At 38.3% G+C, this 25,518-nt stretch overlaps 1 protein-coding gene and 1 pseudogene across 2 annotated transcripts; one reads left to right on the top strand and one right to left on the bottom strand.

The window, feature by feature from the left end:
* Positions 1–5,242: 5,242 nt before the first annotated feature.
* Positions 5,243–25,329, top strand: FAM177A1 (family with sequence similarity 177 member A1). 2 transcript variants are annotated; one of them, XM_044231440.1, is made up of 6 exons: positions 5,243–5,317; positions 5,415–5,538; positions 11,321–11,494; positions 20,295–20,361; positions 21,371–21,468; positions 23,301–25,329. In XM_044231440.1, exons 2-6 carry the CDS (start codon positions 5,443–5,445, stop codon positions 23,505–23,507), a joined length of 642 nt encoding a protein of 213 aa, XP_044087375.1. In that variant the 5' UTR covers positions 5,243–5,317; positions 5,415–5,442; the 3' UTR covers positions 23,508–25,329. The 2 variants fall into 2 exon arrangements, with proteins under 2 accessions (XP_044087375.1, XP_044087374.1); XM_044231439.1 differs by having other exon boundaries at positions 5,258–5,538.
* LOC122894016 lies at positions 17,952–19,795 on the bottom strand (annotated as a pseudogene).
* Positions 25,330–25,518: the final 189 nt, after the last annotated feature.

Genomic DNA, 25,518 nt, shown 5'->3' with positions numbered 1-25,518 from the left:
ATGAGAAAAGTAACCAAGGAATTTGGATAAGCTGTAATAAAAGTGTCAGTGAAAATCATGGCTAAATAACAACAAAATGTACATAAGTTTTGATCTTCCTTAAAATCTAGAAATAATTATTAATAAAGCCAAAGAAGTTATATCCAAAACTAGAAATCCATCATCACAGCTCCAATCTAGATAATGTTCATTGCTTGCATTCACACTGGATTTGAAATGGAGTTGTCATCTTCCAAAAATTCTGTTCTAAAATCCAATTGCCATATTCCCAACATTAATCTATTGCATTAAAACCTAATATCTTCTTGGCTTTTGAGTCACAAATTACAGGAATGTTGAATTTGTATCTCATTGCGGGGGGTGGGTAATTTTAAATTTAGCTCCTAGATAGTTCTGTAGTCTGTGGGTTATGTTAAGTAGTTATAGATGGGATGTGAAATTTTACTGTGATGGTTTTTTTCCCACTCTTTGCATTTAGGGGTAGGTAAGTATTTGTGCTCAGTGTTGGGTAGTTGCTAACCCGAGAATCTAGGCCATTTTTACTGACCTCTTAGTGTGATATGGGTATATTAGTATGAGGTAATTTTCAGATACTTTTAAGAGGAAAATACACCTTGTAAGCTGGTAATTACGGCACATTTCCTTTGATAATACTCATGCGGTGCCACACAAGTTCTTTTGAGTTTGGCATGCCTGTGCTACTCTGCAGTTTTCTCATTACTCTTCTCTATCCATTTGAAATTATCACTTCAAAAACATTTATTTTTTTAGCTTCACTTGGCTTACAGGGTTCTCTCAGCCTAAAACAATGCATTTCTTGGTAGCAGTTGGATCTAAATGGCACAATACTCAAGTAATTACACAGCAGTACCTGCCTGTAACAGGGATAATTTTGATGAGCCTGAAGCTGAGAAAATCTTCCTGAGTCCGGAGACTCCCCTGACACTGGGGTGTAAAGGCTTTTCCTTTTCAAGGAAAGCGGAAGGGAGTAATATCCTGTGACTATGGTATATTTTTTAGCAACACATGCTCAAGTTTTGTGAGCCATTTTCCAGAGAATGGTTGCCTCTCTGCGTCAAGTAAGGAGAACATGCAATGTCTGCCTATCTGCATAGGCTGGGAAACATGCTTGCTTGCTTTTTATGATTTTATAACTGAAGAAGAGAAATTTCTTCTACAATGACCCAAAAGAGGTAAGAGTTGTTATTGGATATATTCATGAACCCATAACTTTTGACTTTGGGGAATCAATTAAGGGGGTCCCAAAATTTCATTTCTGGCAGAAGTGGTTCAAGAAATACCTGAAAATATCTTGACACTCCATTTCATAGGAAATGCAGGAAGTATGAAATCCTTCAGTTGATGTGTGTCTCTTGATTTTCTGCAATTTTTTTTCTTACTGCGTTAAACAATGGATTATCTTGCTCTGAAATAATGATATATGACAGTGAGATAAATGACTTTTTTTCTAGTTTTTTTTGAAAAATAATTGACATACATCACTGTATAAGGTTACAGTGTGATGGCTTGATTTACATATATTGTGAAATGGTTACCATAACAGGTTCAGCTAACACCCATCTTCTTATGTAGGTACAACATAAAGAAGAAAAAGAGTCAAAAAAATTTCTTTGTGATGAGAACTTAGGACTTAGTCCCTTAAGTTTTCTATATATTGTATATCAGTGTTAGTCATTGTATACATTACATGGAAAGGCAACCTTAATTGTGGCAATCCTTATTATAGCTCATAAAAGAAAAAAATATGTTTTTAAATAATATATATTACATATTATAATTTTATAACATAAAAAATTAAAAATTATTTTACATAGATTACAAATACATACTTATTTTATTACAGTTTTTTAGATTATTGTCAGAAGACTCCTACCGTTCAGACTTCAGATTAATATGTTTAGCTTTCAATGCTGAGATTGCTATGTTTAGGCATAGTGTACAAATAAACTAATATTTTATGACTAATGCTATATAAAAAATTCTGCTAGTTGAATATCAATAGTCCAGTCCCATGACAAAAAAAAGCGGACAAATTCCAATTAAAAGAAATGTACTCACATGGCATCAAATAAAACATGTTCACTTGGTATTTTCATTTGTTTCTTAAATACAGGGCTTTAAAACTTACAAATGGCTATTTCTCATAATAGACTTTAAAAAGAAATACACACTTTGATAATTGCCTCCAAATCTTTTCAAATATCACATTCACCTTTGGTGTAGGAATTTTCTGCCCGTAATAGACCATTTCTGACATTTTCATTCCCAGAGGAGCAGAGTGTCTTTAGTATAGGCTCTGTAGTCAGACTTCCTGGGTTTGAATCCTTGCTCTGCCAGCTACCAGCTATGTCCATGAGCAAATTTCTTAATCTCTCTGAGCCTTTGTTTCCTCATCTGTAGAATGTTGGTAACTATAATAGGACCTCTATTACAGAGCTGTTAGGAAGAAGAGGTAATGCAAGGAAAATCCTAAGCACAGTACCTGTCGTATTGGGCTTAATAAATGGAGCCACTACTGTTATTTTAACAATTTCTTTATGCTTAAAGTCGACCTAAAGCACATTGGGAGAAGGAGAGGAGAAGTGAGTTGGGGGAAATTGGATGGGGAGACAAACCATGAGAGACTGTGGACTCTGAGAAACAAACAGGGTTTTGGAGGGGAGGGGGTTTGGGGGGTGGGTGAGCCTGGTGGTGGGTATTATGGAGGGCATGTATTGCATGGAGCACTGGGTGTGGTGCGTAAACAATGAATATTGGAACTCTGAAAAAAATAAAATTACCAAAAAAAAAAAATATCAACCTAAAGTGCACTTTTAGTTTTGCCATCTTATTTTTTCTTATGTATCACTGACAGTGATCCCTTATTTGAGGGATGGGGTAACCTTAAAAACATTTTCTATTGAAATAGATATGTAGCTTAAAACGAAAGATAAAATAGATATGTACCTTTGTGAAAACCATAAGAAAATCTTGTTTTTTATTTGATAGACATGCCTGGTTATCAATTTTAGTCAGCTTTGTTTTCCCAGCCTTTCAGAGAAACAGGTAGATCTAAATTTACCTTTTTAGATCTGTAAATACCATTAAGTGATAAATTTAGACCACAATTACGTTTTCAAGTAGATAAATTATATTAATACCTGGATGTATTTTTGCCATAGTGATATAATACAACTTATACTACAAGGTGAATGAAGGACAGATTTGACATACTGCTTTTAGTTGAGTTATGACAGTCTTAGTTGACTTTTAGTTGAGTTATGACAGTCTGGAGATAATGACAAAAATATAAATGTCCAAAATAAAACCATTAGATTTCTATGCTTTTCTGTTGCTACCAGTCCAGATTTGTAATAGATTATAATATTTGTGTAACTGTAAAAAGTAACTCTTCTTAGGAAGTACATATAGTTCATGTTGGGATATGGTTTGCATTTTAAGTTTTCAAGCTAACAAATATACTTGTAAACTATGAAAACAAGTTCTGCCTCAGCACTGAAAACTATAACTTGGCATTTGTCAATTTGCAAAATAAAATCATGCATTTATAAACACTCCACAAATTTTTAATAATGTTGATGTCAGTAAGAAGAAAGGGCTTTTGAATACAAGTAATGTAGAACTGTAGGTTATTTAACAATTGGCTCTTTTATTTTCCTTTTCAATTTATTGCCGAGTTTATTTTTGCTGTTTTGGACAGCGAGGCAGCATTAGATCATATTACTAAAACTTGTTTACATTAGCAACAAGCTAACTTGATTTTATTACCAGAATATGGATTATGAATTTCCAACCAGTTATTAAAATGTCCATGGTTTTCAAATCTTTTGTCTTTTAAGGTTTTTGGTTTGTTTTTTAGGTTAAAGTTATATGCAGGATAGAAAGTGTACAGAAATATTAAGCAGAGAATAAAAAAAATAATTTTGCACGATGGGTGCCTGGGTGGCTCAATGGATTAAGCCTCTGCCTTCGGCTTAGGTCATGATCTCAGAATGGTGGGATCAAGCCTTGCATCAGGCTCTCTGCTCAGCGGGGAGGCTGCTTCCCCTCTCTCTCTGCCAGTCTCTCTGCCTACCTGTGATCTCTGTGTGTGTGTCAAATAAATAAAATCTTCAAAAAAATAATTTTTGCACTAGATAAAGGCATACTTAAGGTTGCAGGGGTGCTGGACCTGTTGGTGACATGTAGAAAAGCACGTACCAGGCCATAACTTTGGGGAGTATTTCTGAATTTTGCCTGGCATACAAATGGAATATAAAGTTCATTAAAAGCCCCTGTGGCCAAAATAATGTATAAATTCAAAATAATGAATTTACAATTCACAATAACTTGTATTTTAACTTTCATACTGAAACCACAATAAAAGAACATGTACCTGGAAATGCTCCAACTAGTGCTGTAATCACTGCAATCATGACTTTAATTTGGTTGAACATTGTTAAAAGTCTGGAATGCCCCCCCCGACACACACACACGCGCGCGCGCGCGCGCGCAGATACATAAAATATTCCTCATATTTGTCAAAATAGAACCTTGGTGCTGCCCTTTCCTCTTCTTCAGATCTCACTTTTTTCTACAGTTATACTTATGTCAGAGAAGTGTAAACAAAATTTACCTTTGAGGCTCTTATTTCAAGAGTATTTTGGGCTAGACTGTCATCCATGTTAGGAATGAAATATGCAGGGACGCCTGGGTGGTTCAGTCCCTAGGCACCCGCCTTCGACCGCGGTCATAATCCCAGGTTTCTGGGATGGAGCCCCGCATCGGGCTCCCCGCTCAGCGGAAAGCGTGCTTCTCCCTCTCCACTACCCCTGCTTGTGTTCCCTCTCTCGCTCGCTGTCCAAATCAAAAAATAAAATAACGTGCAGCAGAGCCTTACATCTTAAAATATATTTTCACAAGCCTTTGAAACACACGGGACCGTTTCCTTTTTTAAGTGCAGAAAAACCAAGGTCTGGGACAGTGGGGACTGCCCAAAACGCAGCTGGGGGCTGGCTGCGCCCAGATCGCCAAGCCAAGCTCCAGGTGCAGGTACGAGGCATGACGTCACCGGCGGTGCCAGCCGGCGGCTAGGAGAGCCCCGGACGTGGGCTGGGCCGGAAGCCGTGCAGCAGCCGCTCGCCTCGCTCCGCCCCACGCAAGCCTGTCGTTGAGCCTCCCAGGCCGCGGTCGGAGGAGCCGGAGAGAGGGGCGAGGCGCCCGCAGGCCCCGCCCCCCAGGCCGGTCCCACCCATCAGGGCAGGCCCGCTCCTCCTGCCGTGGCGTGGCTAGGCGCGGCGCGAGGTGGGCGCTGCCGGTGAGTCCCGCTTGGTGACGGCCGGCAAGGTCCTCGCCTGGGTGGGGAGGCGGAGGAGGGAAATGGGCTTATCGGCCCTGACGTTCTATCTTGCTAGCGCCAGCAGTCCTGTGGCGGCGACGACGATGGACCCGGAGCCAGCGACCCTTGCGGAAGGAGGAGAAGCAGTTGCAGCCTCGGGAGCTGCGGCCGCCGCGACGTTCAGGGAATCGGCTCAGCAGGTAAGTGGGGCCGCCCTAGAGAGGCGGCGGTGCGGAGGCTGGGGCTAGGGGAGCCTCGTCTCGTGTCTGTCTCGTCCGCCCGCTGCTCTCTTGGCCTGCCCGGCCTTCCCCCGAGCAGGCCGCCCGCCGGAGGTGCGTTTCGGGGTTCCTTGTCACTGTAGCCCCACCTCTGCCCAAAGACACCGGCTTGGGGGAAAGGGGCGGACGCCTCCCCACAGCCGGGCGTCCCTCACCAACCCCTCCGCTGGCCGCGCCGCAGACTGCGGGGCTTCCGGGGGTGCTATTCCAGCTTCGGTCCGCGAGCCAGGGAAGGAAGGCGTGTCCCCGAAAGGCTGTCCTTAGGGTATCTGGAAGCCAGGTGGCGGCGGCGGCAGACGCTTCTCAGCCTCTCCGGGTGGAAGCGCCTGACTTGGCTTGTGCCCTTTGGTTAGCTAATAGCAACTATGTGCTGAGCGTTTACAGGCTTTATTTCACTTAATCCTAATAACTTCTGCATGATGTGGGCGTGATCCCCATTTCACCCGCAAGGTAACTGAGGCTCGGAGCTGCCCAGCAGAAACATAATGGGAGCTACGTTGTAAATTGTACGTTTTCTAGTAGCCATATTAAAAAAAATAAAAATACATTTTGATGTTTTAATGCATATTATTAATATTTTGTTTAATCTAATATAACAAAAAACTTCAGCACGTAACTAATGTGAAAAGTTAACCGTGAGGTATTTTACATTCTCTTTTTGGTACAAGTCTTAGAAATCCTGTGTGTGTATGCGTGTCACACCTACTGCACGTCTCAGTTTGAACTATTCTCATTTTAAGGGAGCATTAGCCAGATGGTGCTAGTGGTTACTGTGTTGGTTAGACTAAGTTTAGAGAGTTAGGTAAGGTTTAGAAGTTTGTTTTGTTTTGGATTTGGTAGTCTAAAGTAATAGTTTAGAATCTTGGGCCAAGTAAAACTAATGAAGAAATTGCTTTAACTGAAACCAACTCAGGAGTATATAGTATGGGCCATTAAAAACCCGAGTTGCTTCTATGTAGAAATCTTTTCCACCTTCAGTGAAAGTGAAGCCTTTTTAGTGGCTTCATTTTTGAGACTAACTACCAGAATGTCAGTAAGACTGACGCCCCCATCCCCAACCACAGATTCCCAAGGGAATAGTGCCTGAATGTGAGTATAACTTTTGTAGTATAAGATGTAGTTTGCATGAACAAAAACTTTTTCACATAGTAGTTTTTATATGGAATTTCTTGTTTTTCTCCTACTTAAGAAGGAAAGTGACCAGCAGGAAAGAATTCAGCGGCAACACTAAATTGGTTAGAGAGCCACATTTCATTTTCAGTTGAGACCTGCTGCTGACACAAAGCTGGATGTATTTTCCATTTGATTTTTCCTTCTGTTCCTGTAATTGTTTTCACCACTGCTTCAAGCTTTGAATTGCTCTAATAGCAACGTAAACATACCTGTATTGATTTATCAGCTAAGTATTGTTTGAAGAGAGGTTCTTCCTTTTGGTTTAGTGATATTATGTTTTTTTCATATATTTGGTTGAAAAAGTAATAGATATCTAAACACTAAAGGAGACCGTTGAGCTCAAAGTAGAAAGTCATAGGAATACTCCCCTAGGCAGTATTTCACATTCACCAAAAGTAAGTTTGTCTTGTAATCATTCTGGGATTTCTTATGCATATCTAATATCTTCTTTTGTGTTAAACACAAATGGGTTCATACCATACAAACTATTTTCTAACTTTCCCTTTTTGCTCCCATTCACATTCCTGAAGCAGAAACATCTCTGGAAACCCCAGATCCATGCTTTTGAGTACAGTAAAAGACAAGAGGCCAGTGAAGTGGGGACTTGGACGGATGGAGAGCCTGCTGTCCTTCATCAGTTTGTCAGACTGAGCAATTCCAAGTGCCGTGTAGGGAAAAGAGTTAGAAATAGGAGCTTGGGTCTGTGTTTAGAATTTCACCTTAAACCAAGCCATACACTACCTGTTGTGACATTTTATCAGGCAAGTTCTTTGACTAAACTTTTAACCAAAATCTGAGCCTCAGTCTTATTAAAGAAGTTAAAATTTCAGTACACTACTTATTCATTTATGTAGCACCTCTGCTACCAAGAACTTATGATGTACTAGAACTATAGACTACAGGATATAGCAGTGAAGGATACACACTGTGCCAACTGCTATGTTGCAAGCTACCTAGTTGGGGAAGGTGATACAGAATGAAATCCGTGTGTAGTACATATTTTAAAGAAGTTCTATGAAAGTGTATAAAAAGATAATTGCCATTAAAATCAGGCCCCAGGGAACTAGATAAACAGATGTACGGTCTGGTGGTTAACCATAAAATTTGATAAAATGTGAATTGACAGTGCATCTATTAATTTCCTGGTGTTAGGAACCTCTTTTTTCACATCTTTGAAATTTGTTAAAATGGAATTTGTAATATTGACACTGAAATTTTTCTTACTAAGAGGTTTATTGTTTATCTGTAAAAAAGAAACACTTGCAAAATTCAGAGAATAACTTTCATTTATAATTGTTGGAAAATTTTTCACCAAATTAATTTTCTGGTTGATTTTAGCCATCATTACTGCCCTTCACTGTTTTCCCCTTTTTTATTTCCTAAGTAGAGGTCGAAATCACATGTCATAGATTGTCTTTCACAGATTTTTTATGTGCCAGTCCATTTCCTTAAGATGAGGTGTTGACAGAACTATGGCCTATGGGCCACATCCCACCAGGGATCAAGTCCCACATTGGGCTCCCTGCTCAGCAGAGAGTGCTTCTTCCTCTCCTGCTTGTGTGCTTTCTCTCTCAATCTGACAAATAAAATCCTTAAAAAAAATAAGAAAAGATTATGAATCATATTTCAGCCTTCACCTTTGTAGGTTTAAAAAAATATTTTGGAAAGAATATAGCCAAGAGTCAGAGTTAATGGAGATAGTAGCTAAGTTTATACTAATAGTTATGATCCAGCTGGAATGTTTTGATTTATTAAAGTTGTCTAGGGAAGGTAAAGTAGTTGAGCCAATGAGAGACAGCCCTTCTCCTTTGCCTTTGTCTAAGAAGGGAAAAATTCAGCCAATGAGAAATTACTAGAGCGAACAGTGAGAAGCTGCTTCTGCTTTAATGGGGGTGGAACAGGCCATGGTGATGTATCCTGAAAGGTCTCAGCTATTTTCACTGACTGGAACTGTTGCTTTGGCATTAGATCCATCCAGGTAGTGTGACAAATGGAGATCTAACCCAACTTCTCTGACCTTCCCTTGCTTGTAAATGGATCCACAGACCTGAGTAGTAGTTTAGAAGGAAACATTGTTGTTAGAACAACCATAAATCAAGTCTTATTTCAAGGGGAAAAATGATGGGTAGGAATGGCTTGCCATGTCTGGGGACCAGGTGAACTTGGTGAACCATGTTTTTTTTTCTTTTTAAATATTTTATTTATTTATTTGTCAGAGAGATGATGTGGGGAGCACAAGCAAGGAGAATAGGCAGGTAGAGGGAGAACAAGGAGCCTAATACGGGACTCCATCCCAGGACCCTGGGATCTTGACCTGACCTGAAGGCAGATGCTTAACCGAATGAACCACCCAGATGTCCTCATGGTGGACCGTTTGTTGTTCATTTTGTTTATGGATATTATAAATGGGCTGATCTTCATTAAGGGCTGGGATTTGTTTGAACTCTTAAGACAGGCTAGGGAGAATTGTGGCTTTTGTTTTTTCAGGTTAACCCATAGATATCCTATGCTCTCAAGATTTTCATGATCTCAATTCGCTATACAGCAGTTATAGTTGCTGTCAGTGATGTGTGGTTAAGTGTTGCAATGTGTGTGGTTTTTTTAAAAGATTTTTATTTATTTATTTTGACAGAGAGATAGATATCACAAGTAGGCAGAGAGGCAGGCAGAGGAAGAGAGAGTAGCAGGCTCTCTGCTGAGCAAGGGAGCCCGATGTGGGACTTGATCCCAGGACCCTGGGATCATGACCTGAGCCGAAGTCAGCTCCTTAACCAAGTGAGCCACCCAGATGCCCCACTGCGTGTGTTTTTTAGGTTGGATATACCTGTATTCACATCCTGGCTAATGACTGAAACTTACCTTTGGGAAGTGAAGAACAGAGAGCTATATATATTTTCTAAAAATAAACTAAAAGGATTAAGAGGAAATAATACAAAAATGAAGTTACTTATATTTGTATAACTGGGCAGTTCTAGTCCATTGTTTTTATCAGTATAATTCTGCAGTTTTTCTCTCTGTTTTTAATCAATATATCTCTACAGCTGCAGTTCAAAGAACTTTCTTTCCTATTGGTTGAACACCATTTGTGGGTTTAAATTGTATGGTCGTACCCACAAGTGTAAGAATCCTTATAGAGGACAAGATTTTTGAACTCTGGACCATCCTAGAAAATCCCACCAATGTGGACTCCAATTAATTGTGGCAGTCCTATAGTCCTGTATCATTTTGTTTGGTTTAGTTTTAAAATTTTATCAGTAATACATGAACATACTCTCTTCACAAAACAAAACAAAAAATAACAAAATACAAAAAAAGAATAACTACTCCCTTACCCGTACCTCCTCCCCTGTCTCAGTACCTATCCCTAGGAGTAACCACTTGCTGGGTTTTTCTTCATAATTTTACTGTGCCTTTTTGAAGTACTCTAGTAAGGAGATGAAAAGTTAAAACGAGGCAACATAACAGTGAAAAGCTCTTTGTCCGTTCCCACAATATACATTTACCTTGATGTGGGAACATGGGTTTATATTTGAGGTAAAGTTAGTATATCCCTAGGAATGAAATTTGGCTGTAATTAGAATTCCATAGACTATTGCACTAAAATCTGTAAAATGTTTTTACTATCTCCCATCCAAGTACTAACCAGTCATGACCCTGCTTAGCTTCCAAGATCAGACAAGATCAGGCCCGCTCAGGGTGGTGTGGCTGTAGGCAAATCTTACTATCAGGAAAACTCTGTTGTCACCTCTGTGTTATTGACTAAGAAATTTGAAAGTTCAAAGATAGAACACTTAATGGGTTGTTTTCTAGATTTGATCTACAAGTGAGTTTTATTTGGACTGCACAGTGATATAAAACATTTTTTCAGTTTAAATGTCTTCACGGGGGATGCTTTCTCCTCAGAGTCTACCCTTCCCTTTATAGTTTTGCTCACTTTTGGTGCCACTTGACCTTAAAAGGCATTTTAATTTGGAACTCCTGTTTTGAGAAGAGGAGAGAAGCAGAGTTAAGTCAAATGGGTTTTGTTTTGTCCACAAGTAGCTAATCCCAGATCCAAAGATTTAGGAAAGTTCCTTGCCATGAACTGGTATTTTATTTGATGTCTCTAATATATGTACATGCGCATCTATATGATATCTTTTGATACTACACATTGATCTGTAATTAGCATTATTCTTTAAAATGATTGATGTCCAGAGTATCTTCGCATATTATAATCATTGGAATTGCTCTGTTTGAAGTGTGGTGCTTGATTTCTTAGCCGTTGACTTCAAAAAAGTTTATTTTGTTAAATTTTATTTTTTGCCCTCTGTAGAAGGTATGTAAATGTTTGCTTTTTTATTCATTAAACTCTACATTTATGTTATTGATATTCCTGTGTGTGTATGATGTCTTATTTTCTAAAAAAAAAAATTAAGGATTGGTTTCTGTTTCTTTATTCCCTCAAATAAAGCAATCAAGAAATTTTTTTGCCATATGAAAGAAAATTAACCTCATTTGAAACTTAACTATTTTAATTTATCGTCATTAGATGAATAGTGAAAGAGGCTTTGAAAATGTAGAACTGGGAGTTATAGGAAAGAAGAAAAAAGTCCCGAGGAGAGTCATCCACTTTGTTAGTGGTGAAACCATGGAAGAATACAGCACAGATGAAGATGAAGTCGATGGCCTGGAGAAGAAAGATGTTTTGCCTACTGTTGATCCGGTAAGTTTGAAGCTCATGTCAGTAGTTGTTTTTTTGTTTGTTTGTTTGTTTGTTTTTTAAGATTTTATTTATTTATTTGACAGAGAGAGATCACAAGTAGGCAGAAAGGCAGGCAGTGGTGGGAAGGGGAGGCAGGCTCCTTGCTGAGCAGAGAGCCTGATGCAGGGCTCGATCCCAGGACCCTGAGATCATGACCTGAGCCAAAGGCAGAGGCTTAACCCACTGAGCCACCCAGGCACCCCTGGTCAATAGTTTTTTATGAGACTCCCACACTGCCTAGGGTGCTAAGAAGGCACTGTCAATAGTTTTTAAAATTGATTTGTTTCCCCTTAAACATCAAATGAAAGGGGTCTTTTGAGGTTTAAATCAACTATATTTTGGTTATAAAAGTATACATTATGATTTGGATAGAAAACAGTATTTTTACACACATGGATGGAAATATTCCAGCATTTCAGTAGTCTTAAATAGCTTGGGTGTCAGAGTACTTTGTCAGTGTGGCTAGGTTTCTTTAAGATTTATCTTACTAAAGAGAGTGCTTGGATTTCAGTCCCTTTGAATCAAGGATTATGCTATCATAGTAGTTTCCACCTAAAATTTAGGATTCATTAGTTCTTTTTTACATTATTGCCTCAAGTTTTGACTGGAAGATAGGAATCTATGGTTCTTAACTTTATGTGCCTCATCAGCTAAATTTATTTCTAAATTATACATGATGTAACTATAAAATTATAGGACAAGCTGTACATTCTTTAAAAGGAGTGTTGTCCTTCTAAGTAGTCTTTGAAGTTTTTAGTTGATCAGTATTTACTGACTTTCTAGTAGGTACTGTTTTGGGCACTAGTGATGCAGCCACGGGCGACATAAATTTTTGCTCTTATATGCTAGTGGGAAGACAGGCAATAAGTACATATTATAATTACCAGACTGTAAAGTGCTGTAAAGAAGGGTAGCGGGATAGAAAATTACTAATTTGTATTTGATTTTAAAAATGTTATTACTAGTATTTTGTCAGATTTGGCTTTTGATAGATTTTGGTTATTAAAAAAAAAAATTAGATCCAGAGTCTCTACTATAGAATATATTCAAAGGACCATGCAGTATACTCTGATGGCATTTCCAAATGCATGCAGAATATTACAGAGGTGTTTCATGCACTGGGAGAATTGTTGGAATAAGTATTTTTCTTTTAAATTACTTTGAAGGGGTTAGTTCTTATTTGTCGGTATACATTTGTATCTATCTGTATGATTTTTAAAAATCATTGTCTCAGTAGTTGCTCTCTATTACATAGAAAGCGATACTAAAAGCATTGCATACTGGGGCGCCTGGGTGGCTCAGTCATTTGGGCATCTGACTCTTGGTTTTGACTTAGGTCATGATCTCTGGGTGGTGGAATCAAGCCCTGCATTGGGCTCCATGCTCAGTGTGGTCTGCTTGTCTCTCTCTCTGCTCTTCCCCTTCTCACACATACTCACTTTCTCTCTCAAATAATAAATAAAATCTTCAATTTTATTAAATAAATAAATAAATTTTATTAAATAAATTTTATTTATTAAATAAGTAAATAAATTTTGTTATTTTTGAGCATTAAAAAATTAAAGCATTGCATAGAAGAAAATGCGTCCTTCCTATGTGCCTAAAAATTTATCTTTTTAAACAAGCTTTAGTGAGATAAAGTTCACGTAGCATACAATTCGCCGATTTAAAGTTATAATAATGTTGTGCTCGCTTCGGCAGCACATATACTAAAGTTATAATAATGTGGCTTTTAGTATATTCATAGATGTGCACAACCATTACCACAGTCAGTTTTAGTACATTTGCATCAACTCAAAAAGAAACTTAGTACCCTTTAGTTATTGTACATTATCCTTCATCTCCCCAACTCCTAATAATCACCATCTACTTTCTTTCTACAGATTTTCCAATTATGGACATTTCATAGAATGAAATCACATAACAAGTGATCTTGTGTAACTGCCTTCTTTGATTTAGCATGTTTTCAACGTTCCTACATGTTCTAGCATATGTCAGAATTTCATTCCTTTTTTTGAGATACCATATTTGTCAGTATATGAACTTTTGGGCTATTTCTACCTTTTGGCTACTATGATTAATGCTGGTGTGAATATTTTAGATACAGTTTTTTTTTTTTAAAGATTTTGTTTATTTATTTGACAGACAGATCACAAGTAGGCAGAGAGGCAGGCAGAGAGAGAGAGAGGAGGAAGCAGGCTCCCTGCAGAGCAGAGAGCCCCATGCGGGACTCGATCCCAGGACCCTGAGATCATGACCTGAGCCGAAGGCAGCGGCTTAACCCACTGAGCCACCCAGGCGCCCTAGATACAGTTTTTAATTTCTCTTTGCTATGTACCTATGAGTGGAATTGCCAGGTCATATGCTAACTATATTTAAACATTTGAGGAACTGCCTTGTTCTTTATTCCGTTGATAATGGTGACATTGATTGATTTTTGGCTGCAAAACTAGCCTTATATTCCTAGGATAAAACCCACTTGGTCATGGTATATAGTTCTTTTTCTATGTTGCTGGATTTAGTTTGCTAGTAATTATTGGGAATTTTTGCACCCGTACTCATAAAAAAACGTAGGTCTGTAATTTTCTTGTGATGTCTTTGTCTGGTTTTGGTTCCAGAGTAATACTGTCTTCATAAAATGAGTTGGGAACTGTTCCTTCCTCTTCTGGGTTTTTTGTTGGTTGGTTCTTTGGGGAGAATTTGTGAAGAATTGGTATTAATTCTTATTTAAATGTTTGGTAGACCTTACCTGCTTAGGCTTTTCCTTGTGTATGGTTTTTTGATTCCTAAATTGTCTCATTTCTAAGTCCATTTTGGTAGTTTTGTTTATTTCATATGTTGTCAAATTTGTTGTCATGTAGTTGTTCATAGTATTCCTTTATAGTCCTTTTTGTTTTTTCTTTTCTGATTCTAGTTATTTGGGTTTTCCTTCTTTTCTCTTGGGTCAGTTTACTTTAGCAAAAGGTTTGCCAATTTTGTTGATCTTTTCCAAGAACCAGCTTTTGATTTCACTGGTTTTTTTCTCTTGTTTCTCTCTCCATTTCATTAGTTTTTACACTAGTCTTTATTTCCTTCCTTTTGCTTGTTTTAGGTCTAGTTTGCTTTATTTTTTCCCATGTCTTAAGGTGGAAGGTTATCTTTCCTTTATTAAAGGAGAGTTATCTTTCTTCTTTAATTAGCTATGAATTTCCCTTTAAGAACTGCTTTAGTTACATCTCATAAGTTTTGTATGTTACACCTTCATTTTCATTCATCTCAAAGTATTTTCTTTGACCTATTGGTTATTTAAGAGTATGTTATTTACTTCCCATATATTTGTTAAGTTTTCACATTATATTTTCTGTTCTTGATTGTTTTTCTTGTTTTTAGTAGGCTCCATACCCAGCGTGGAGCCCAGTGTGGGGCTTGAACTCATAACCCTGAGATGAGATCAAGACCTGAGCTGAGTTGGACACTTAACCAACTGAGCCACCCGGATTACCCTGTTCTTGATTTCTGATTTCACCCCATGTGGTTGAAGAAGATACTTGTATTATTTCTCCTTTTAAATCGAAGTTTGTTTTATGGCCTAGCATGTGGTCTGTCTTGGAGAATGTTCTGTTTATACTTGAGGAGAATGTAGATTCTGTTGTTCTGTAGGTGTCTGTTAGGTCTGGTTGGCTTATAATGTTTTTCAAGTCTTCTGTTTCCTTGTTGATCTGCCTGGTTTTCCTATTTATTATTGAAAATGGGCCATCAAAGTCTCCACCTGTTATTGTTGAGTTGTCTGTTCCCTTTATTTTGTGTTTTTGTTCTATTAAGCCCCTTCTACTGAATTTTTCATTTCATTTATTGCACTTTTTAACTCCAAAGTTTCTATCTGTTTGTTAATAATTCTTTTAAGATTTATTTATTTATTTATTTTAGGGAGAGAGAGAATGTGAGCATGGGGGTAGGGTTAGAGGGAGAGGAAGTGCGAGAGAAACAGACTTCCTGCTGAGTGGAGCCCTACAACCTGGGGCTCTCCATCTCAGGAACCTGAGCCAAAATCAAGAGTCAGATGCTTAACTGAGCCACCGAGGTGCCTCTCCATTAATAATTTTTATCTCTTTATTAATATTCTCCATTCAATGCAACATTGTTATACTTTCCTTTATTTCTTTAATTATGGTTTCCTTAGTTCTTTGAACATACTTATAAATGTTGCTTTGACATTTTTTTCTTTTAAATTCAGCATCTAGTGACTCATGCATAGATTCTATTCTCTGCTTTTCTTCCAGTGTATAGCATACTTCTGTTTCTTTGTATGTCTCTTAATTTTTTGTACATTTTAGATAATATATTACAACAACTCTTGATACTGCCCTTACCTCTCCACCCCACCCCCTTGTTATTTGCTTGTTTTTTTTGTGTTTTGTTTTTTTTTGTTTGTTTTTTTGTTTAGTGACTGCTGGATTATTTTAGTGAAGTCTGTCTCCTCCCCACCTCTTGTTCTCTGCTACAAACTAGCTAGCCTTTAGTTTAGCCTGCATCTTCAGGGAATCTAAGAATTTCCTCTCAATTACCTCTTAACACAATCTCCGCTGATTTTGAGAGCACCCTTTGGCCTTGGTTGCAGCTCTGTTGCAAATGAAGTCAGTTCATTTGAGAACAGATTAGAAGCTGTTTTATGGCTTACTCTTCCTCCTGGGCAAAATCTCTTAGCCAGAGCTTTGAAGTTGGGGGTAGGCACAGTGTTGCATTCCTGAGTGACAGCCCTGGTTTAGGAGCTGAGTGCTGGTAGAGGTGGGTAGCAGTAGCCTTAGATCTTTTTGGGTTTTTTTGCTGCCTCATGAACAGAGACTGTCAGTGCCCTAGGATTCTCAGTGGCTCTACCATTCCATCACCAGGAGCTGACAGAAGAAGGAGGGAGTCTGCACCTGTCAACTGCACTCACCTGAAACAGTCTCAGTAATAGATGGCTTTTGGGCAGGAGCAGAAATGCTGATTGATGTTCCATCATGCACTGTTTGTCTTTCTGTGACTGGCTTATTTTATTAACATAATGTCCTCAAGGTTCATCTATGTTGTTCCCTTCTTTTTTTTTAAGGCTGCATTTTCCATTATATGTATTCCCACATTTTCTTTATCCATTCATTCATCATTTAGGTTGCTTCTATCTCTTGGCTGTTATGAGTAATGCTACAGTGAAGAAGAAAGTGAAAATATCTCTTGGAGGTCCTGATTTCAGTCCTTTTGGTTAAATACAAGTATTATAAATGCGGGAAAACAGCAGGGTAGAGAAAATACAGCAAGGTTGTAAAAACATACATGCCTAGGAAAAGATTTGGAGAATGTATTAAAATATTAGTGATAATTATCTACAGGTGATAGAAAAATGGATGGCTTTTATTTTCCTTATACTTTGCTCCATTTTCTTAAGTGTTCCACAAAAAATAAGCATTACTTTTATAATTTAAAAATAAGTTGTTTAGGGGTTCCTGGGTGGCTCAGTGGGTTAAAGCCTCTGCCCTCAGCTCAGGTCATGATCTCAGGGTCCTGGGATCGAGCCCTGCATTGGGTTCTCTGATCAGCAGGGAGCCTGCTTCTTCCTCTCTCTCTCTGCCTGCCTCTCTGCCTACTTGTGATCTCTCTCTGTCAAATAAATAAATAAAATCTTAAAAAAAAGATTTTATTTATTTGTTTATTTGTTAGAGAGAGAGCACACGCAAGCAGGCAGAGAGGAAGGCAGAGGCAGCAAGAGAAGCAGGCTTCCTGCCGAGCAAGGAGCCCGATGTGGGACTCGATCCCAGGACCCTGGGATCATGACCTGAGCCAAAGGCAGTGGCTTAACCAACTGAGCCACCCTGGTGTCCCAATAAATAAATAAATCTTTAAAAAAAAATAAGTTGTTTAAAAAATAAAAAAAGATAACAAGTCTGAATAGTTCTTATTAAGGAAAGGGTGGATACTCAATTATTCAGGTAGGGATAGATACTTAAGTTTTTGGAGAAAAAATGAATCAGCTTAAGTTTGCACCATAAACTGGAAGTCTTGAAGACCAAGCTCTGACCCATTTCTTTTGTTACCGGGGTAGTGGCGTGGTGGTGATGCTGGCAGTGGTGGCAAGGTTCCAGTGTAGTCTCTTGAGTCATCTGTCCTTTCAATTCAGTAAGATCAGTGTCTAAACAAAGAGCCCCATGCATTCATTCTGTGTAATTCTGTGTGATAATGATAGATGTTATTCAGGGATATCCTTAACCAGTTCCTCAGCTCTGGAGCAGGTTTGACTCTTTGGTAGTCACTGCATGGATATTAGCAATTGTTCTCTCTAGAAACAACTCCAGGAGAATTGTTCCACTGAGAAATATATGCTTTCCTTCAAAAGCCTGCTTAATCCTTTTCTAAGTCATTTATTGGCCCTGCCATTATCATGGGTTACAGAAACTGGTTCCATTCCCTATATTACTGTACTGTCCTGTTTGCTGTAAAAACTGTAAGGTAAACACCAAGATGAGAGCTTTTTTTTTGGCTGGGTACTGTATACTTTATTGATGGTACAAGACAAGGTAGGGCTCCCCAAGCCCCTCCCCTTCTTCAGGGGGTCTGGGATGGAAACAGTGGAGGTTGGGAGATTCTCAGTGTTTTGGGGGATAAATTGGGGCAGGGATTCCCCAGCAGCTGAGGGCCTCTCTCTTCTTCTTGCTCTGGCTGGGGCTGGTGGTCCAAGGGTCTTGTACTCTTTGGAGGCCATGTAGACCGTAAGGTCCACCACCTGGTTGCTCTAGCCAAATTCATTGTCATACCAGGAAATGAGCTTGACAAAGTGGTCATTGAGAGTAATGCCAGCCCCCGCATCAAAGGTGGAAGAATGGGTGTCACTGTTAAAGTCGCAGGAGACAACCTGGTCCTCAGTGTACTCCAGGATGCCCTTGAGGGGGCCCTCTGTTGCCTGCTTCACCACCTTCTTGATGTTATCGTATTTGGCAGCTTTCTCCAGGCGGCAGGTCAGATCCACGACCAACATGTTGGGGTTGGGGACGCAGACGGCCATGCCAGTGAGCTTTCCATTCACCTCAGGGATGACCTTGCCTACAGCCTTGGCCGCACCAGTGGAAGCAGGGATGATGTTCTGGGCAGCCCCTCGGCTGTCATGCCACAGCTTCCCAGAGGGGCTGTCCATGGTCTTCTGGGTGGTGGCGGCATGGATGGTGGTCATGAGTCCCTCCACAATGCCGAAGTTGTCATGGATGACCTTGGCCAAAGAAGCCAAGCAGTTGGTGGTACAGGAGGCATTGCTGACAATCTTGAGGGGGTTGTCATACTTCTCATGGTTCACACCCATCATGAACATGGGAATGTCAGCAGAAGGAGCAGAGATGATGACCCTCTTTGCCCTGCCCTAGATGAGAACATCTTAAACAGAATCCCTAAAATAACCCTATCCCCACATAAGAGAGATGCTTCCAGCATTGAATATAGAAGATACGGTGGATTTGATTGAGAGAGTCATAAATATACAGTATTTTCTTAGTTGAAGGTATTTGTTTACTTGGACACTCATTCTTATGTAGATAGAGATAAAAGAACTAACTCACTTCTGTTTCTTTTCAAGAATACTATCACAGAAGTCAGCATACTTGCTTTTCATGGGAAGACTGTTGTGTTTCCCCCTTTTCTCTTTAGTCCTTCTACCCAGTCTTACAGATATTCTTGTGTTTTCTGTTTTAATACCTTACAATCATGAATATATATCTTAGCTAAGAATATTATGTATAATTTCATCATTTTTCTCCTTCCTGGAAACAACATTAAATAATAATACTATTAATAATATTATTTGATTGATCTATACAATACTTTATTTTGGTAAACAGAAATATAGGTACAATGAAGCATGCTTTTATTACTGATTTCATCCACAGAAGCAAACTGTTGTCTGTGTGGCAATCTTCACAGAAGTGTTCTATGGCAATGATAGCACCAAAATTAATAGTGGAGTTGTGCAGTGTAGATTGCCTTCTGCCATTTTTCCTTCTTTACGAAATGCGCACAGAGTTTGTCTTGGGATATATAGTCTAGGCCCTTGTTAATCCTTTTTAAGATTTTATTTATTTATTTGTCAGAGAGAGTGAGCGCAAGCAGTAGCAGGCAGAGGCAGAGGGAGAAGCAGGCTCCCTGCTGAACAAGGAGCCCGAAGTGGGACTTCATCCCAGGAGTCTGGGATCATGACCTGAGCCCAAGGCACCCAAGCGCCCCAGGCCCTTCTTAATCCTTAAAGAAACAAAATACTCACCTTGCCATTTACTGGTCACTTATTTTCCCATCATTGAAAGTTCATTTGATGTGCTCTTACTTATCCTGCTTGCTTTCTCTGAATCTCAATTTCCTCGCTGTACTTTAAGTATGTTGTACTGTATGATTTCTTAAGGTTCCTTTCTATTTATTGCATACTCTCTCTGATATTGTGCTTATGAACAGTGAAGACAAAAAAGCAGCAAGACAGGAGAAGAGGCTGTAGATTGTCAAATCATACCAACTAAAATGGAGTTTTAGAAAAAAGCTGCTGCTTTCTTTGGTTATTCCATAGACTTAGGGTAAATATTATAGTTATATGGGTAAATATAAAAAGTCCTTGTGGAATGCTCTCTCTAAAGCTTCTAAATTTTTAATTGGATTGTAGTCTGTAGTACTATCTATAGAATATTCTATGTGCTAGCCAAATATTTGATTGCTTCATTCTGGCCTAAATATACCTAATGGGTTTAGGTATAAATGTTGCTAACCTGACTTCTCGTTGCAGACAAAACTCACCTGGGGCCCCTACTTATGGTTTTACATGCTCCGAGCTGCCACATCAACCCTCTCAGGTATTACTTTTCTGTTTGAATATCGTATAACTGCTATAATATGCTGCAAGAACAAGAACTTTACCAAATGGGGTGTTTCCAAAATGAAGGAGAAACATTAGGAGTTAATCACTCTGTTCTCAGCAGCTAGCTAGCATTGGATATTAATCTAACTTGTACTTCACTTCAAAACATTCTTCACTTTCAAATGGTGGGGATTTTTTTAGAGAACTGAAAAATGGCTTTATTAATTTATTTTATATTAATTTTTATGTTTCTGGATCTTCTGTGTTAGCAACTATTTTGCTATTTTGTTACATGGTTTTGTACCGATACTGTTCTTACTCTGTTTGACTATTCTAGACCCTGTATTATACAATTCATTTATTTTTAATTCCATTAATACATCATATCTTAAGTTGAGCTATAACTTAAATCATTGAAGGAAATGAACTATCAACATATGAATTAATCCTGCTAATTTTAAATATAGGTTTTAAATTATAAAGCTTTCCTCTATTTTCAGTTTCAACTCTGTGATAGCTTCTATCATTTTCTGCTTTTTATTATAGGTAATTTTGAATAGTAATTCATTCAAGAATATTACTAGGTAGTGTGGTGTAAGGAAAATCTTCACTTTCAGACCTGGATAGACCTTTCGAGTCTAACCTTTGAGTCTAACCTTTCACAGTGCCTGGCATGTGGCAGGCCCTCAGGGAATGTTACAGTGCAAGCCGTTCCTCCCCTAGAGTCTAATGATTTCCCAAGTATCTATGTTTTTTCTTGAAAAAGTAGACATGTAATAGATAATTATAATACATGGTGATACATGTATAATTGGAGATATGAGCAGAGTGTTATTGGGAACCCAGAAGGAGCTACTAGTGCCTCTTGAGGAAATCGAGGAAGATACACAGAAGAGATGCACAGAGTGTTCATAATCTCCCTGAGGGCAGGGACTGTAACTCATAGAACGTGCTCAAGAAATGTTTATGGAATTATATAAGCCATTTAACTTTTGTATCTTCAGTGTGTGACTTTCTTGGAGAGAAGATTGCATCTGTTTTGGGCATCAGCACCCCAAAGTACCAATATGCCATTGATGAGTATTACCGGATGAAGAAGGAGGTGTGTCTCCTTTTTACATTTTTTTGCTTCAGTTTGATTTACTGTGGACTTAATGGGTTGTGTAATGAGCATATAGATCCTCTCTAGCTGCCCAAAAGAGAGAGCTCGCTTAGGGTAGGCATTTCATTGTAGGGTTACTAATTAATCAAGTTAGATATTTTTAATTTATATGTTTATAAACGGAAATTTCCCTAGGATCTTGGTATGAGACTAAGCTGGATTTCATTGGGCTAGCTGTTATGTGAGGTGCCTTATATATGATCTTATTTAATCTTCATACCTCTCTCTTTGGATTATTATTACAGTCTTCAGATGAGAAAATAAGACAGCCTCTGTACTTAGAACCTGTAGACTGGATGTAGGAGAAGTGGAGGATTTGAAGCACAGAAAATTACAAGTACTAGAAATGTGTAAGTGCCAGGTGTTAAGGCACAAAGAGGTGAGGCAATTTGTCTGCAAATGTAGTGAGGTTTTAGGGTCAGGGTGAAATAAGTTTAGCCTTGAGAAAAGTTTAGCTCCTAAGAGCATAGGCTGAAGAACCAAAGGGTTCGAATTTAAATTCTGACTGCCCCACTTCTAACTTTGAAAACCATCGGTGCAAGATACTTAACTTTTGTAAGCTCAGTTTCTTCATCTTTATAATGAGGAAAATTGTGGCATCCATGTTCATTCAGGGTGGCTCTAAAGATTAAATGATTTGATATGTAAAATGCTTAGAACAGCACCCAGTGTATATTGGTGAACACAAAATAAATATTAGAATCTTATATTATTCTTCAAGCAAATGGGGAGGGGAATTCAGCTAAAGTGAGAATGTAGAGGCATGAGGAGAAGTTGTGTATTTGGAGAAGTGGCAGGAATGGTCCTTTATCACTGGAGCAGAGTGCACTGGGGGAGTGGCTGGCCATGCATCTGGAAAAGACAGCTGACTTTATATTTGTTATATGGTTTCAAAACTCCTTTTATGAACAAATGAGTGTTTTTAACACTTCCAGCCATGTTTAGAGCCTCAATACCTCATCTGGACTATTGTAATAGACTCCCCAGTGTCTCTCTTTCTTATGTTCTCTCAAGCAAGCTCTAAATTAATCTTGACTGGTTACCTACTCTGTACTGAGTACCCATACAGCATTGACCAATACAATACTCACTTCCTCCAAGAATTTAGAAGTTCTGGACCTAGAAATTATCTGTATACTAGCTGCTTTGGGGAACATTAACCATGTTATACCATTTGGTGACTGGACCACCCCATTCAACTGAATAGGCTGATACCCTGTAATTGAGGTGATGCAGTATTTAGCTATTTTTTATTTAGATTAGAATTTATCTGAAAGATATAGCCTCTGTCAAAGTTAATTCAGGACCCATCTAAGCAGTGCGGTACCATACTTAAAATGACTTCCCTTTCCTTAAAATGACATATGATAGTTCCCATTTCAGTTTGGGAACACAGGACAAGGAGGTGTTTCTTGGCTTAATTAGATGAGACTGAATTGGACATGTCACTATTGTTTTAGTTTTTTGATTTTTTTTTTTTAAGATTTTATTTATTTATTTGACAGAGAGAAATCACAAGTAGGCAGAGAGGCAGGCAGAGAGAGAGAGAGGGAAGCAGGCTCCCTGCCGAGCAGAGAGCCCGATGCGGGACTCGATCCCAGGACTCCGAGATCATGACCCGAGCCGAAGGCAGCGGCCCAACCCACTGAGCCACCCAGGCGCCCCTTGTTTTAGTTTTTTAAAAAAGGCACAAGCAGTTGAAAGTGGGGAACAAATACTATTCTTTTTAGGCATTTATATTTCATCTATTCTTGATTATTTCCTCTTTTTAGGAAGAAGAAGAAGAAGAAGAAAACAGAATGCCCGAAGAAGCAGAAAGACAATACCAGCAGAATAAACTGCAGGCTGATTCCATTGTCCAGAGGGATCAACCGGAAACGGTGGCATCCAGTTCATTTGTCAATCTCAATTTTGAAATGGAGGGAGACTGTGAAGTAATTATGGAAAGCAAACAAAATCCAGTCTCTGTCCCACCATAGAATAACTATCAGACTTCAAACTCTAGGGTTTTTATAATACCAGGAACTTTCACATTCTTTATTCAGTGGGACTTAATACAATTATTTATATTTTAAATTATTATCTGGAAAGGGAAAAATGTTTCTTCATTCTGAGGCTCTATCTAGCAAAAGCCAGATCTGAAATTTGATCATTTGTACTATGCTTTTTCTGTGTGTCACATTAGGGCTTTGGCTTTAAAATGTTCTTTAAAGAAATTAAGGACATTCTAGAGCCATAATTGCCAATTAAGTGTTAAATTATCAAGCTTGTCTGTTATTAGTGTTTGTAAGAAAAAAATACTTAAATTACTAACTGGAGCTGATCTTTCTAGTCTCAGACTGAAATAAGGATTCCTCCCCCCCTAGATTTTCTCATGTTGTCTTACATTTATAAATCTAACCATTAATTTCATACTAAGGATGGTTCACTGAGTGTGTAATAAAAGGAGTAAGACAAAAGCACTTTGATTTTTCTTTCCTTGAGAATATTTTATGAAAAGGTGAGTGAGTTTGTAACACCAGTTCTAAGATGGGTTTCCATTTTTTAATGCAGGTTACTTAATCTTACATTCTTTTTCAGCAGTTATTCAAATTAAATAACTAGCTTTGAACATTACGTTAAAAACACTAGTTACGGGATGTATTTATTAATGTATCTGTATTCAAGTGGTAACATCCAGTGATTATCCACATGGTATCCTGGTTTTGTGACTCAGTGGACTCTGAGTGTTTCCTGTGGGCCAAGTAGTTGGAAGGAGGATGGTAGGGTGAGGGACAGATGAAGACTTGACCCTTCAGGGGCTACTGTTAATATTGTACCAAGTGCCACAGTAGCATAGTGAAGTCACCAATCATTCTCTTCTTTGAAGTTTACAACAGTAGACTGGATAGTTTGCTTAACCCAGGTTTGGTCAGTTCTCTAGATAGAGCCCACTGTGGTACTGGCAACACTTACTGAAGTATAATATGAAACTAATTTTGAAAATATTCCTAAATATCCACTCATAATCTTATGAGAGATCTGTATGATTTTGATTTATAACTAAATGTGGGTAAGGAAGAATGTGTGGAGTATTTCAGAAATGCTGCTCTAAAAAGCCTATTCACAGACTTAAGATCTTTCAGAGAGTAATGGTGGTTCTAAGCAGCATTAAGCTGTCAGTCTTAAATATTTTTATATAAAATGTAGCTTCAAAGAAACTCCTCTAACAAAGGTACAGTGGACCTATTACAGAAATTTGTTATCAGTGAACATGAACATCTGGCCACTAAGTTCTTCAACTGAAATCTGAAAGATTTAGGAAAGATAATTTTTCACTTGGAATTTTCAGTTATATGGATCTGTGGTATGGTAGTTCATGCACGGTATGTGATGGTAATTTTTTGGTTATGGCTGTAAACTCTTTAACTTAGTAAAGAATTAAGCTTCAGATCATGTAATTAATGTCACCATAAATTATAGTTTACCATAAGCTCTAAAACATGCTAACCTGACCTCTTCCCTCTAATTTGTTTTTAACTTCGAGATAGGACCTCCAACTCAAGTATTTATTGGGTTATCCAGTGAAGGCATGCATATCTAATAATGATCTTTTCTCCTTAGAGGCACTAGATCTGAAAGTTTACCTAGAAACCTTTCTGATTGTAGAAGGAAGATTATGAAAGTTTTGTTTCTTAAATTTCACTTTTCTCTTAATTGTCCAACAGTGGCCAGTTTGTAATGTTTATATAGTTATTCACTGTGCCTTATTAAATCTTTATACTTTATGCAAACTATAAAATTTCCCAGAAATCGATTAAATGGTTTTGTCTTATTTTTAAGCCTCTTTTACTTTTCCTTCCTTTTTGACCCTTCTTATAATTACTATTCCCCCCGAATCATAGTTCATGATTATTTTACCCTCTTCTAATCTTTCTTCTCATAAAAAAAATGAAACAACAGTATAATTGAGAACCTTTACACTGAATTAGCAAATTCTCTAACAAAAAT

The sequence above is a fragment of the Neovison vison genome, chromosome 13 (assembly GCF_020171115.1).
Source record: "Neovison vison isolate M4711 chromosome 13, ASM_NN_V1, whole genome shotgun sequence".
NCBI lineage: Eukaryota > Metazoa > Chordata > Mammalia > Carnivora > Mustelidae > Neogale > Neogale vison.
Note: the sequence above shows the minus strand (reverse complement) of the source record. Positions and strands in the feature narration are given on the sequence as shown.